The sequence below is a fragment of the Octopus bimaculoides genome, chromosome 17, assembly GCF_001194135.2.
Source record: "Octopus bimaculoides isolate UCB-OBI-ISO-001 chromosome 17, ASM119413v2, whole genome shotgun sequence".
NCBI lineage: Eukaryota > Metazoa > Mollusca > Cephalopoda > Octopoda > Octopodidae > Octopus > Octopus bimaculoides.
This window is the reverse complement of record NC_068997.1, coordinates 5,300,361-5,314,189: the sequence shown is the minus strand read 5'-3', so window position 1 is coordinate 5,314,189 and position 13,829 is coordinate 5,300,361. Positions and strand designations below refer to the sequence as shown.

The 13,829-nt window shown below is 35.3% G+C and overlaps 1 protein-coding gene across 1 annotated transcript in view; it reads right to left on the bottom strand.

Annotated features, from left to right (window-relative positions):
* Positions 1 to 54: 54 nt before the first annotated feature.
* LOC106883726 (KAT8 regulatory NSL complex subunit 2) overlaps positions 55 to 13,829 on the bottom strand; it is a 24,733-nt gene continuing 10,958 nt past the window's right edge. The window contains exons 6-11 of the mRNA XM_014934838.2: positions 13,585 to 13,699; positions 11,499 to 11,662; positions 9,297 to 9,388; positions 8,798 to 8,951; positions 5,727 to 5,887; positions 55 to 1,912 (exon numbers count right to left, since the gene is read on the bottom strand). Of these exons, the coding sequence (XP_014790324.1) occupies positions 1,217 to 1,912; positions 5,727 to 5,887; positions 8,798 to 8,951; positions 9,297 to 9,388; positions 11,499 to 11,662; positions 13,585 to 13,699 (1,382 nt within the window). The 3' untranslated portion in view covers positions 55 to 1,216. The remainder of the gene's footprint in view (positions 1,913 to 5,726; positions 5,888 to 8,797; positions 8,952 to 9,296; positions 9,389 to 11,498; positions 11,663 to 13,584; positions 13,700 to 13,829) is intronic.

Genomic DNA, 13,829 nt, shown 5'->3' with positions numbered 1-13,829 from the left:
AAAAAAAAAAAAAAAAAAAAAAAAGGCAGCATTTAAAAGGGAATTTTTTAAAGTTTTGATTAGTAGAAAGTGGAATGTTAAAATTCTTGGTAGAAAGATTGCTTTTGTTTATCAAGAGACATCTTCATAGCAACTACAGATTGTTAAGAGTTTAAAAATATAAAGAGAAAATCTATATATTTACTTTACATCTAAAAATCCAGAAGTATTATTTATTCATGCCAAATATATTTCAATTATCTGAAACAAATGAAGACTACTGCAGAATCAAGCCTGGAACTGCTGTTTGGCTAAGCTAACTGCTTATTTGGCAACCAGATAACAGGAAGATAGTAATTTATAGAAAACACACAAACCAGGCAATGTCAAGAGAGGGAACAAAAGAAGAATAGGGAGCAGATAGGGAGAGAGAAAGAACCACAGCATTCATTCAGCAAAACAAAGGTCTTATTCACTTGTTGATAACTTGGATAAAATGACTTAAAATACTGGGCCAGGACTGGGTTTCATTATCACTGGCAAATAAGAGTTAAAGCTCTAGGCCGCCTGCTTGAAATGGCAGCAATAGTAAATCTTTACAGGCTTAAGACAAAAATACTATGTTCAGGAATAGTTCCTATGACAGCTAAAGTTAACAGTTAAATAAAAGATAGAGAAGAAAGAAGTGATTGATAGAAAAACAATCCACTAAAATGTATCTATACTGACCAAATACTCTCATCTCCTAATACAAAGCCAGTTACTTCAGGAACAGCTCATATGAAACCATTGTATTACTGATACATCTTTTATCACCACAAAGAGATGAAAAATGTCAATCCCAGCAACACTTGAAATCAGAAGTATATCTCACTATTGTAAATGTATTCAGTCTAGGGTTCAGATACAACCCATACCTCCAACATACAAAATTCTGTTCCACCAATTCTGTTAACTGACTGACAGCACCACAAACCACTTTATTAATTTCAATTATTAGAGAAAGGCTTCAAAATGAATCTAATTAGCAATTATTGTGCCTTGCTTTCAGCAGAAACTTAACTAGTAGGCAGGCAAAAGAAAAGCAACACAGTTGCTGATGAGAGAAAGGTAACAAAAAAAAAAAAAAAAAAAAAAAAAAAAAAAAAATGAATGTGAGTGTATACGCACGTGTGTGTGAGTGTATATATATATATATACATACACACACACACACACACATACATACATACACACACTAAGTTCTATGTTCAATAGTTTTGTCATCAATGGACTGCTGACTAGCAATTGGTGAAGTCAGACCAGTATCTGGTTTGGATTTGAGAGATGTTAGTGCAGGTGTTGCAGTCCCCTTCAATCCAGATGCTGTCTTTTGAGGAGGAGTCGATGCAGGTGATTTGTGGGAATTCTGAGTGGCTGGTAATCTCCCAGCTGACTGTGACTGCTGAGTCAACTTTGCAGCTGACTGCAACAATTGTTGGTTATGAGACAGCTTCATCTGTTGAACCCACCGATTTTGTAGCATCTTGGTTGGCTGCTGCAGTGAAGAGCTCTGCAAAATTTTCGATGGTTGAATCTGAATACCCTGCTGCAATTTAAGTGTAGAAGGTTGTGATGTCTGAGTTTGAGCCTGTGACTGTTGGGCTTTCAGTTGCAGTTTGTGTTGTTGTGACAGCTGCAACTGTTTCAAGTGCTGCAGGTGTCCTGACTGTACATTTGAAGATAGCAGCATTGGTGTTGAACTCTGAGCAGTCTGTAACACAAGATGTTTAGTGCCTTCTAGTTTACTAGTCAGAGATGAAGGTTTACAAGTTTTATCTAAACTTGGATCAAATGTCAATGGTTGATTCGACATTGGATTGTTCTGAGAACCCTTTTTGTTGATAGCAACTGAATTAGTTTCAAACTTGTTTGATGCTTGCTCAGATTCAAGCTGAAAAATATAAAATATTTTGGGGGATTTTATTAATTAGTAATTCAATATTAGTAGGGTAACTGAAGTGACAGACAAACTGCAGTTCTACTATTGAGCCTATACTGTGACCCTAGGCAAAGAATATGACTGCTTGCTCCAAACTAATTACACTCAATAGTCTAGGGTAGAGAGTAGTAAGGATTTTCCAACAATAATTCTCATTTATATAAAAATGAGAAATTAATGCAGAAAGTCACATTGCTGAAGACTAATTCCTTGGATTAACTATTTATGACACAATTCTTACAGAAGTACAGTTAGGCCGCCGTAAGAGTTAAAAAGAGAAGAAAGACAGTGTTGTGGTATACAATCCACAGAACTGTAAAGTAAAGGTGGAACAAGTTTGTCAGTCAACTAACCTGAGTCCATCAGAATTATAAACCTTGCCTAGACACAACATAACTGTAATGATTTCACTTCTGTACTGGTATATAAAAACAGGAGACAAAATTTTGAACATGTCAATGTATTCTATTAACCTGGCTGATAAGGTATACCTCTGCATGCACCCTTATCTTACAAGGACACTTTGTGATGTTGGGAATTTAGCATGGTTCATCTTACATTTAGTAAGTTATAAAGTTGTTTTGTGAGTAGAGAAAAAACATTTAATGCATATAAATACAAAATAAACTGGCATCAAGAATTAAATCATATATAGTAACATGATACTAACCTTGAAAGGAAAATAAATTAAATTTACTATAGCTGAAAAGAAATACCATATATTGGTATCAGTGAATACTGGTACATGGAAATAAAGTAAATATATTGGTAAAAACTAGTACAAGCAGCAAAAAACAATAAACGGAAATGAATTCCTACAGATACAATACATGCAGACAAAAAGCAAATATCACATTAATATTACATAGCAAGCAACACAAAATAAACTGTTATTTCAGTGAATGGCAAGCACTGAAATACAATAACTGGGGAAGGAAAAATATCATGGAGGCGTGAATAATTATCATCATCAGCCAAACCTGGGAAACTAGAACTAAGTAAACTTACATCATCTCATTGTTCATATCAAACTACTTTCTTAACTGAATGTCTCTGCTCTAAGTATCTGGAAAGTCAGTATTTTCTTTAAACAATAAACACACCGCCTCCTCCACCAAGGGCATTAACTCATGCTACATTTCTCACAACCACCTCTACGAGATATCTAAAGGCTGCAATACACTTGGTATTTCAACTAAGTCTTTAGTCATCTGAAACTAATAAGACAAGATTCTTTAACAACCCATCACAACATCTGCCCCATACTTTATCTACTCAATTTCATTACCCCTTCATCCAGCTAAGCTTTCAGAGAGACATGAACAACAAACTCCATAAAATGTCCTTTCTTAGGTAAGGTTATGTATAAAAAAAAAAGTTAGGTTTTGTGCTATCATCACAGAATACTAAAACATCTACGTTAATGTGTTCTCAAGCCTCATGTTTTAGCAGTTCTAGACTTAGCACCTTTGGATTGTATTAAACTTTATTAGAGGGAACTCATCGGATTTGTTTTCTGTGTAAGTTGAAAATTATTTCCTTTTCTTCCATTGATTACTGCACTTGATGGCATATAACACACTCCCACCAACCAAAACGTCTCAAATAAGAAAACACCACATGTCCTACATGCAGAGTTGGGGTTATCTTATATGCTTTAACATTTAAACCAGCCATATCCAACCCAAATATTCTACCTGCTTTATGTTCAAACTTGCCATATCTGGCCTCTTACATCTACTCTATAATGTCATTCTAAAAATAAGCAATCACATCTTTGAAATCTTAAAGCTATGAGATAATACATGATTGAATTCAAGACAATGTGGATAAATAAGTAGCATCGTATTTGACAGAGTAATCTGAATACTGAAGAGTTAATGCACTAAAATCTTTTTCCTGGATTTGCACTGCTCAAATTAAGGTGTATCTATATGCTTGTGCATATTTTGGCATCAAATATGATACATGTAAAACTTGGCCATCTTATCCTCAGGGGCAGAGGACTAATTGTCGTTCTGGCTCCCATACAAATTATTTTTGCTGATAAATCTGGAGCACTGTGATGCTGATTCTCTGAAAATCAATCTTCAATATCTGCTTCTTGTTAGCCTTGAATTTTGCCAAATGCTGAAACATTCAAACTTCTGATTCACCCACCATCCTTTGCTTAATTCTCCTAATACTGGCTATTTGGCAATACCCTTATGGAGACAGTGTTTACTACATCTAGCAGCTTTCAGATGATCTTGTTTCCAGCTAGTCATTATCATTTTATCACCGATGGACAAAAAACACAGCACATACTCTTTCACAAAAACTACAATTTAAATATCTTAGTAATTCCATGTTTGTTCTTGAACTGAAGGTATGTTGAATTCTGTAAGAAATTTACCATAAATCAAAAATGCTTGTTAGGGGAATACCATCACCCACCTGTCACCTGTGAATGATTTCTTCACATTTTGGCAGAGAATTACAGAAGATGTGCTACTCATAGAGAAAGTTAAAGGCAGAGTAAAGATCACATTTCTCTATAGCTTTTCCCCTGTATATGGAACCCACACCAGGTGTGTCATATTATTTAGTGGCTGTTAATGGTAGTGATATCTTGTGTTGTTGCAATCTACCACTGGACAGCAGCACTGCTGCTACTACCTCGTCATCAGTCATTTGCACTGTGACTGTCTGATTAACCCTTAAACAGTAGATATCATCAATTGGTGTTTCATTAGAACAGTCGACATCATCAATTGCTATTTCAAAAATTTTTCCTGGACACAACCAACATCAAAAGTGAATACATTTTGATGAGATTGTAAATTCTATAGGGCAAGAGACGAATTATTATAGCTTTTGCACTTGCAGAGAGAGAAATACAGAAAGATAATACAATGGGGAGGTGTGACTGAAAAAATGGTAATCGCAGGGCCTGGGAGATACTAAGGACGAAGATGATACATAATCAGCAAGACTGGAGAAGCAGACGCCATCACAGTAGCAATTGAAAAAGCAGAGAGAGAATTCAATGCACCTGTAACCAAGAGATTGAAGCATATTCATTGTGAAGCTTAAAAAGTACTCGTGTCCTCTGGAAAGTTCAGTTTTATTACAATACAATTTTATAAGAATTTAAATAAGAGTTTGCCCACCAGAAGCCAAAGGTGTCTTGTGTGTGACAAATTTTTCATAAGATTTGCAACTACAGCAGTTATTTAGAGTTATGTGGACTGAATTATTATGGCCAATCAACTCAACCATTTGTGGCATCTCAGTAGCTCGCAATTGGTTTTTTTTAGTTCAGACAAGAGTAAGCAAAATGTTTTTTAAAGTAGCTCCTGACACAGGAAAAAAAAAAACCCCACTCGAGTAAGGTTTTGAAACACCTACTTATGGCAAGGAAGGGTGTTCAAATTCAGTGCAAGTGCTTTCTTTTTATAGGTAAAGCATGTTTTTCAACACTGCTTCAGTTTACCTCACCATGAAGAATATGTACCTGATATTTTCTCATAAAAAAAAAAAAAAAAAAAAAAAAGAACTCAACAGAGTTGGTCATCCATTGATAAATACCTGTGAATGAGTGATGTCAAACAACTATCTACAGCAAAAGCAGTGTAAACAATAAAAATACAGTTAACTGCAAACACACTTTCATGTCCTCTCATTCTGTCTGCTATACTACAGATGTTTAAAACAAACAGAAAGCCAAGGGAATAACACTAAAAGGAGAACAACTCTGAATCAAGATGATGGGAAATCAACTTACATTTTCTAATTTAACTAGAGGGACTCTTGTGTGCATCTCTTTAATCTGTACATGTTCTTGGCAATAGCAGTTGTCAGCTATGACAGAAACAGGCTTAGAACAGGCACCATTGGCAAAAGGACATGGTTGATAGAGCACCTGGTCAGGATCATATAAGATATCTGAACATATGTTAAGGAGAAACTTTACCATTTTTCTGAAGAAAAAAAAACATCACATTTATAATTTTCTTTTTAAATTCAACTATTGATCTGTTAAATATTTTTCATATTTACTCATAAAAATTCTCTTTCAGACTGAAGAAAAAAAAAAAATGAAGTACTTTTTTTATTCATAAACAATTCTACCTCTCAAGTTGAGATATCTACTTGTTTGCCCATCCATCTGTCTGCTTAGCTGTCTATATAAAATGAAGACATAGCAATCACAGCAGATACTTTATTCACTATATGCAATTCACGAACATGAGCAGTTTGTGAACATAACCTGTGTTGTAGTTCACATAATCACTACAGTAAAGCTTACCTGAACAGCTAGACTACCATTTCAACTTAAGGCTAACATTTCACACTGTGTGTATGACCCAATGTACACCATCAAGGAACTTGGACAAACTCAGTCAATATTTGTTACAATTTCACACATTTTAAACAGACTGCAGGGTGAATACATAGACCAGCTCTTCTAACTTCCTAAGTAAATATTGTTGTACCACTGAAACCCCTAAATAACATATGGTTGAAACTATTATTTAGAGTTAGAAATAACTAAATACCAGTTAAAAATAATAGGTTTAAATATAATTACAGTATATGACATACTGATAAAATTTAAATACAAAATAGAAAATGAAAATAGTAGTTTTCTCATCTCCACTCAGATTACAGGAAAGAAGCAGAGAGGAATCCAGTAATGATTTCACAAATCTAGTACTTGCCTGCTACTTCACTCTATAAACGCTGGAAAATTTTAACTTAAAGACGCCAAGGAACGATGCTAATAGGTCATCAAGCATGAAATTTGTAGTAAGGTATATGGTAAACTTTGACAGCTGCTCATTTTGTGCCATTATTATATTTTGATAATCTTTATTTTTTTGTTAGAAAGCTGACACATCTATTGCTTTATTCTAACTCATTTTGTGCTTTATAAAGTATTTATAAATCGTTTTTTGCTATTTTTGTTTAGAGATGGATAAGTCGAAAATTTGTAGTTTTGAAATAGGAGTTCTGTTGTGTCTGGGGAGAGTCATTCTCTTTTGGCACCTTATAATTTAACATACTCACTAGTAAAATTTTCGCTTATTTCTTTTTTATTATTCTAAAATTTTCTTTGCATCTTGCAACCTTTTCAATAGTTTTAACTGTCTGTTACTCACACTGTGTGGGTTTTTTTTTGTTTATGTGCATGTGTGTGGACCAGTGTGTTTGTGTGCGTATACATGCATGCATGCATGTATGTGTACATTTGTATGCATTCTGCATATTCATGTGTTTTTATGTATGTGTGCATGTCTGAGTTTGTGCTTTGCAACTGTGTACCTTGTTTGTATGTATGGATGTGCATCTCCATATCTGTGGATGTGTCTCCATATGTGTCCTCGTGTGAAGTAAAGTGTGTGTGTGTGTGTGTGTGTGTGTGTGTGTGTGTGTATATGGTAATGCTTCAGTCTTCGTTTGCATATGTGTGCTTGTCTGTCCATATAACTCATGTACTTATCCATCTGTATGTTGATCTGTTTACCTTCATATCCATATGCTTACATACATGTGCATGTACATATATATGTACATACATACACACATCTATCTATCTACATTATATATATATATATATATATACACACACATACACACATACGTACATCTATAGCACACTAACTATTCTACTCTACTTGTGTAAACTGTGGGTATGGCTGTATGATATCTACTATGTATATTTCCTATTTAGTATTGGGGAAGTTTTGTTTATGAGGACGTACTCCTGTATTTGTCGGTTTAATATGTTCGCCCTGTTTGCTTTGTCACAAATTCTTTGTATCCTATTTCTTTCTAGCACCCTTGTATACTTGAACCCTATCTTTCTGATCATATCCAGAGAACTGCATGCGGTGCATGATGTTCTGTATATGTCTTTTTTGTTTCATAGGGTTCACATAGTGGGCACACATTGTTCATTATCCTAACTAAGTCTGCTATCAGTATGTTATTCTCATGTGTGACAAAGCCGAGTTCTTGTGAACAACATATTTTGAAGCTATGGGGTTTCATGTAATAACAGGAGAGGAGGAGCTGCACTCTATTGCTCAGTCTCTAACCAAAGTTCAGTATCAAGTACGGGGAGTCTATTTTGGGGGTGCTTAGTTCAAATCGGTAAAGTGAAAAAGTTGGATAAGTGGGTTCCACATGAATTCAACGAAAATCAGAAACAGCAACATTTGGAAGCCTGCATTACGCTACTTTCTCATCACAAAAATGAATCATTTTTTAATCAAATTGTAACGTGAACAGAAATGGATCCAATACAACAACTGGAAACATTCAGCCCAATGGTTGGACAAAGATGAGCCACCAAAAGAAGCTGATGGTGAGATCCATTATGATTTCATTAAACCTGGCCGAAGTATACTGCAGCCAACTGGACCAAATGATGCAGAAACTTACAAAAAAACAGACTAGATTAGTCAACAGATCCACTCCTATTTTATTGCAAGACAACGCCAGACTGCATATCGCAAAAATGACATTGGTGTGGAGTTGGAAGTTCTCCATCATCCACCATACTCACCTGATCTCATCCAGAATCTTGTCCGGAACCAGATTGATCCCAAAATCTAATCAGTTTATGCCTATCACGAGGCCAAACATCCCTGAAAGTTTCATCCAAATCCATCCAGCAGTTCTTGAGATATCTTGTCCACAGACAAGCAAACAAACAAACACGACTGAAAACAATACCTCTGCCTTTGCTTAGGCGGAGGTAATCATCACAACAAATTAAAATAAAAGGATTCCAAACATCTGAGCAAAAAACAACAAAGAACCAAGAATAGCATAAAATAAAAAGGATACGTTCATTACAAAATTTTGAGAGTGGCATGGCTCGGGAATTACATTTAACATTACTCTCATTGTGAATGCATTTAGGATAACCAGCAGGCCGATAGTTTGTACCTTCTGTCATTGCAATTCTTCGTCTCTTTGATTGCTGATACAATAATGTCTCCTAAGAATAGAGGACAAAGAGGAAGTAGGGTTTAATTAAACGTTAACTAGAAAACTACAAAATAGGTGAGATCTATTTTAACACCAATAATTATCAACTTGGAAAATAATCTAACAGTTTAAAATTTAAAAAAATTCTAATTCACAAATTTTGTTTTACTAAAGAATTTTAGTTATGATCGGTTTATCATTTTATGGAAAATGACTACAATTCAGAAGTGGTACAAAAACAGTATTTTAAACAAGGAAAATATAATTAATTACAACAAAATAAAACTCAATGAACTTAACACCAATTTTAAAATACATATTGGAAAAATAGCTTGAAAATGGCAAATACATTTACCTTGCAAAATCGTCGATGGTGTCTCTTCATAGCAACAAGTTTAGCATATTTATCTTTCTGATCTGGAGATGTTTTATAGGCTTGTACAGAGCCTACAAGATAAAACAAAAGGTTGGATGCCATTAGTAGGCAATACCTGATAATTCTGAAGTAATAATAGTAATAGTAGTATGGGGGTATGTGTTGCAACAGTGCATCACCGCATCCACCATTTGTTGGCAAGTCCCTAATCCTGGTGGATGACATCATTGCACCACTCAAGCAACAACCATCCAACCCATGGGTCTATTTTGGGTAGTTGTTGCTAGTGAAGGTTTCATGCGGTCAGAGTGCAATTCCAACCCCAACCTCTTTTAGTCACCTTTTTTATGACATGCCAGTCCCCACACAGCCCTAGAGCAACGTGAAATGAAGTGCTTTGCTCAAAAACACAACATGCTACCCAATCCAGGAATCAAACCCATGATCATGAATGCAACACCCTAACCACTAGGCCATGCACATAAAATCTCAAGTTATCAAATTGTAGGGGAAGACTGAAAACGATCTTCATATGGAACTTGGAAAAAAAAGCTCATTGCTCTTCAAACTACAGTATACAGAACATTGACAGGGTTATAATTTCAGATTTTACTATTGTCATTATTTTGTTTATTGAGCAAGGCAATTAATTCTGTTGTAGTTTGAACAAAGAGAACATGACAAAGTGTGATGTGAAAGGTCATAATTGGTTTTCTTCAACTGCTAACAAAATCTAAGCCTTAAAGTAACATTATCAGCTCAACCTAAAACTATAATTACTTGTTCTGACATTCAGTGCTCCAAGTTCAAATCGCACTGAGGTCAACTTTGCCTTTCATCCTTTCAGGGTTGATAAAATACCATTCCAAAGTGGTGGATTAGCTTAACTGTAGGATTACTGGATTATATGCCTTGTTGTATTTGCAGCAGCTCTTTTGCATTTTGAGTTAAAGTCCTACCATGGCCTTACCTGAGTGGTACACGTAAGCCCTCACTGGCACTTTGGGTGCCAGTAACTAAACTCACTCTGTTGTGGACATTTAGGCTGGGCTTGAGGATCCCTCCCTACTACTAGTCTCAGAGGCTTTGTGAAAGGTCAAGGGTTACCCTTCTGAAACACAACAAACATTTCTTCAGTTCAACAAAATAGCTGATAAAGAAACTAAGTTAAAACTCAGTTATCAACTGCTATTATTAAAACAATAAAAGATTAAATTAGCCCTAAAAATTAGTCCAAACCTTTTAAAAATGGAAATGCAATAGCTGATGTAGTTTGTGGTATGAATTTTAATAAATTTACTAGCATAATCAATTGACTAAATCTATTTGCTTGGCAGAGTTAAAGAGAAAACTTTTTCTTGACTAACAAGCATACAGTAACAGTAGGTCACAATCAGACTGTCAATCATGTACCTCTATAAATCATATGTAGCACATAAGGTCAATCTATTGACCATCTTTACTTGGAAACTTTAAAACATTTCTTCCAACAGAAACTATTACATTTTTCAACAGATTTCTCCCACCTCTAAATTACAATAAAATACTGAGTCCTCCTATCACCCAATTGTGGTACTCCTCATAAATACTGACTCCACTTACTAATTATGCTACCAGTAACATCTTATACAACTACTACCACCCAAATGCATTATTTGTAAAACACAATCCCACATTCCCAACCAAGACCATCACAACAGAAGTTTTGATTCAGACTAATAAAATGTTACCCACATGATTAAAACGGTCTAAACCAGTAATATACAGGGAGCAAGGCAACTGCCTATACTCCCCTACCACCAACGCCCAGGACCCCATCATGCTTAAGTCAAGTGGACTAGAGAACTAGAGAATTCACGGTTAAGCAGGGAGGAATGCTGAGAATGACAAGTCTTTCCAGTGGACAAGATACAGCCCTGTTGACACAATACACACCATTCATTTTTTCCAATTGCCTCAAAATACAACATGCAGCAAAGTAACTTTCAGAAGTGGTAGTCATGGTAGTACTATCTATAGTCAAAAACCATTAAATACTACACAACTGATTTTAATCAATACTTTAGGTATTAAAATAAAAATTAATTCACTACTGCACCCTCTCATGTTTTAATTTGAGAATATTTCCCAGGCAGTGGACAAAGCCAAATTGTTAAATGTGAGGAATTTTGAATGACATACCTAAAGTTTCCCTTTCCTGCTTGTATGTGTGTAGGTATTTTCTTCTCCTTTCCTTCATTATGTGTTGTAAACGTTTGAACTGGTCAATGTAGAGTGACTGTAATCGAATTAGTTTGTCCCTTAAAATTAGGGCCACTTCTTCGGCTGTGTAAACTGCAGCATGTCTAAAAACAGATCAGATTAACCAAATGTTATTTTTCCAGCATTTTTACATGAAACAATACTACAATTTTATTCTAAATTTCTTATCTTTTAAAGCTACAATGGAGTACAATGTTATCTTGAATTATTTCCATGTAAATGTTTTCCACATAACACCACCCTTCATGCACAACCTGTCTCCATGAGCCAACAAAGGAGCTTTTTTACATATGGTCTGTGAACCTGCTAAAAATAGCAGCCAAATCTTCAATTGCATCATTCTTATATATATTTGAAAAAAAAAAAAAACACAAAATGGCCAGTCAGAATACCTACTAAATGGGGGCTGATATGAATGCTAAACAATAACCCTTCCCTTTTAAACTTCAACATCCCTTTACTAAGTCATCTGTGACCTTCACTCTACTAATAACCCTTTTGTTATATTTCTGTTCAAATACACTGCATTTGTCACAGTTAATTTTTAAAATAAAAAAATTTAGTAAAATATCTTATAATTTCTAAGCTGGTGTTTGGAACATAAATTAACAGGAAATTTTGATGAAAGGTTTTAATTTAGGTCACTTTAAAACAAAATTTGTATAATACAACAATAGTCTCAGCTTTACCAAAGTTTTGTGAAACTGCATACAGGTGTTGATGAATGATTGAATGACCAAATGTGTGGAAACATGTATGCATATGCACAAGTATGTAAACCAACAAGAAAGTCTATTAACAGGTATGTTGCACAAAAATATTGGGTCATCCCATAAATAATGCGATTTTTTATAGTTTTATTTTTCAAAATTAAGATAAAGTTCTTTTTTTATCTAAAATATACTCCCCATTTTCTACAATGCTCTTCCATCTATCTGGTAGATTTGCAAGGCCCCCCTCTTCCAAAATTCACTTGTCTGTGACAAAAAATACTCCTCCAGTACTGCCCTGACCTCGTCTACAGAATTTATATTTTCCCCCTCCAAATGATGCTGATGACTGCAGAATAAATGATAATCAGATGGGGCAATGTCCAGCGAATATGGTAGGTGGGGCATCATTTCTCATTCAAACTGCTTCAGCCTTTGGAACATCATCCTCGTTGTATGTGGCCAAGCACTATCCTGATGGAAGAACACCTTTTGTCTTCAAACCAAAGATGGTCGTTTTTCTTCTAGAAAAAGGTTCATTCGTGAGATGTGACAGCAAAGAGCACACACTCACTCTCTGCACACGATTAGAGGAACCCATTGACCCAATTTGCTGACTTTTCCGATTGTACGCAGGTGTTGATGAATGGTTGAATGACCAAATCCAAGCTTCTCTGCTAGTTCCTCAACAGTTATTATAGGATTTTGTTCCATCAGGGTTTGCAGGATGTCCTTGTCAAGCTCTGTAGATCTTCCCAGACAAGGCTTGTTTTCTAGGCTGTAGTTTCCAGCTCGGAATTTCTGGAACCACCATTGACACTGGCTTACACTTATTGTCCAATCCCCATATACTGCATTAATATTCCTCGCACTTACCATTGCGTTGTTGCCTTTATTGAACTCGTAAAGCAAAATATGTTCCTTTGTCACTTCCATTATAGCCTTGAAAAAATAACATTGAACTGCACTCTTCAAAACTTGCACTAAGAATAAGCGCAAGGTCAAATTACTACCTGCTTTTATAGCAAGTTGATGCAGGTAATTTATACTGTCCCCCTCCAACTTTTAGTACATGCAATTGAAAGAACCGCATTATTTATGGGATGACCCAATATTTTGTCATATTTATATTGAACAAGTTGCACAGCTGCTCCTTTTTCTATTCCTCCATCAGAAATTGGTTTGCAGAACGTCCGAAACTAACAAAGCTGTTGTTGACAAAATATAGGATATCAAAGATTAACACAATATAAAAAAGCCAAGGCTGAATCTAAAGAGAAAGAAAGATGGCTTACTTCAAAGGATCATCCTGCTCACTGTCAATACTCTCAGCATCACTTTCACCCTCTCCTCGCCATGCTTGGTCAACAAGAGGAGGTTCTACATCTGAATCACTTGAGCTGGCATAATCTACAAGTTAACAAATATCAAAATATGAAGAGTGTGTGTACACATGAATGTAAAACAGTAATATATGTGCACGTGTGGTAGCTTTGAACACGATTTCAATTTTAAGAAAATTTGGTTTCATTCCAAGATA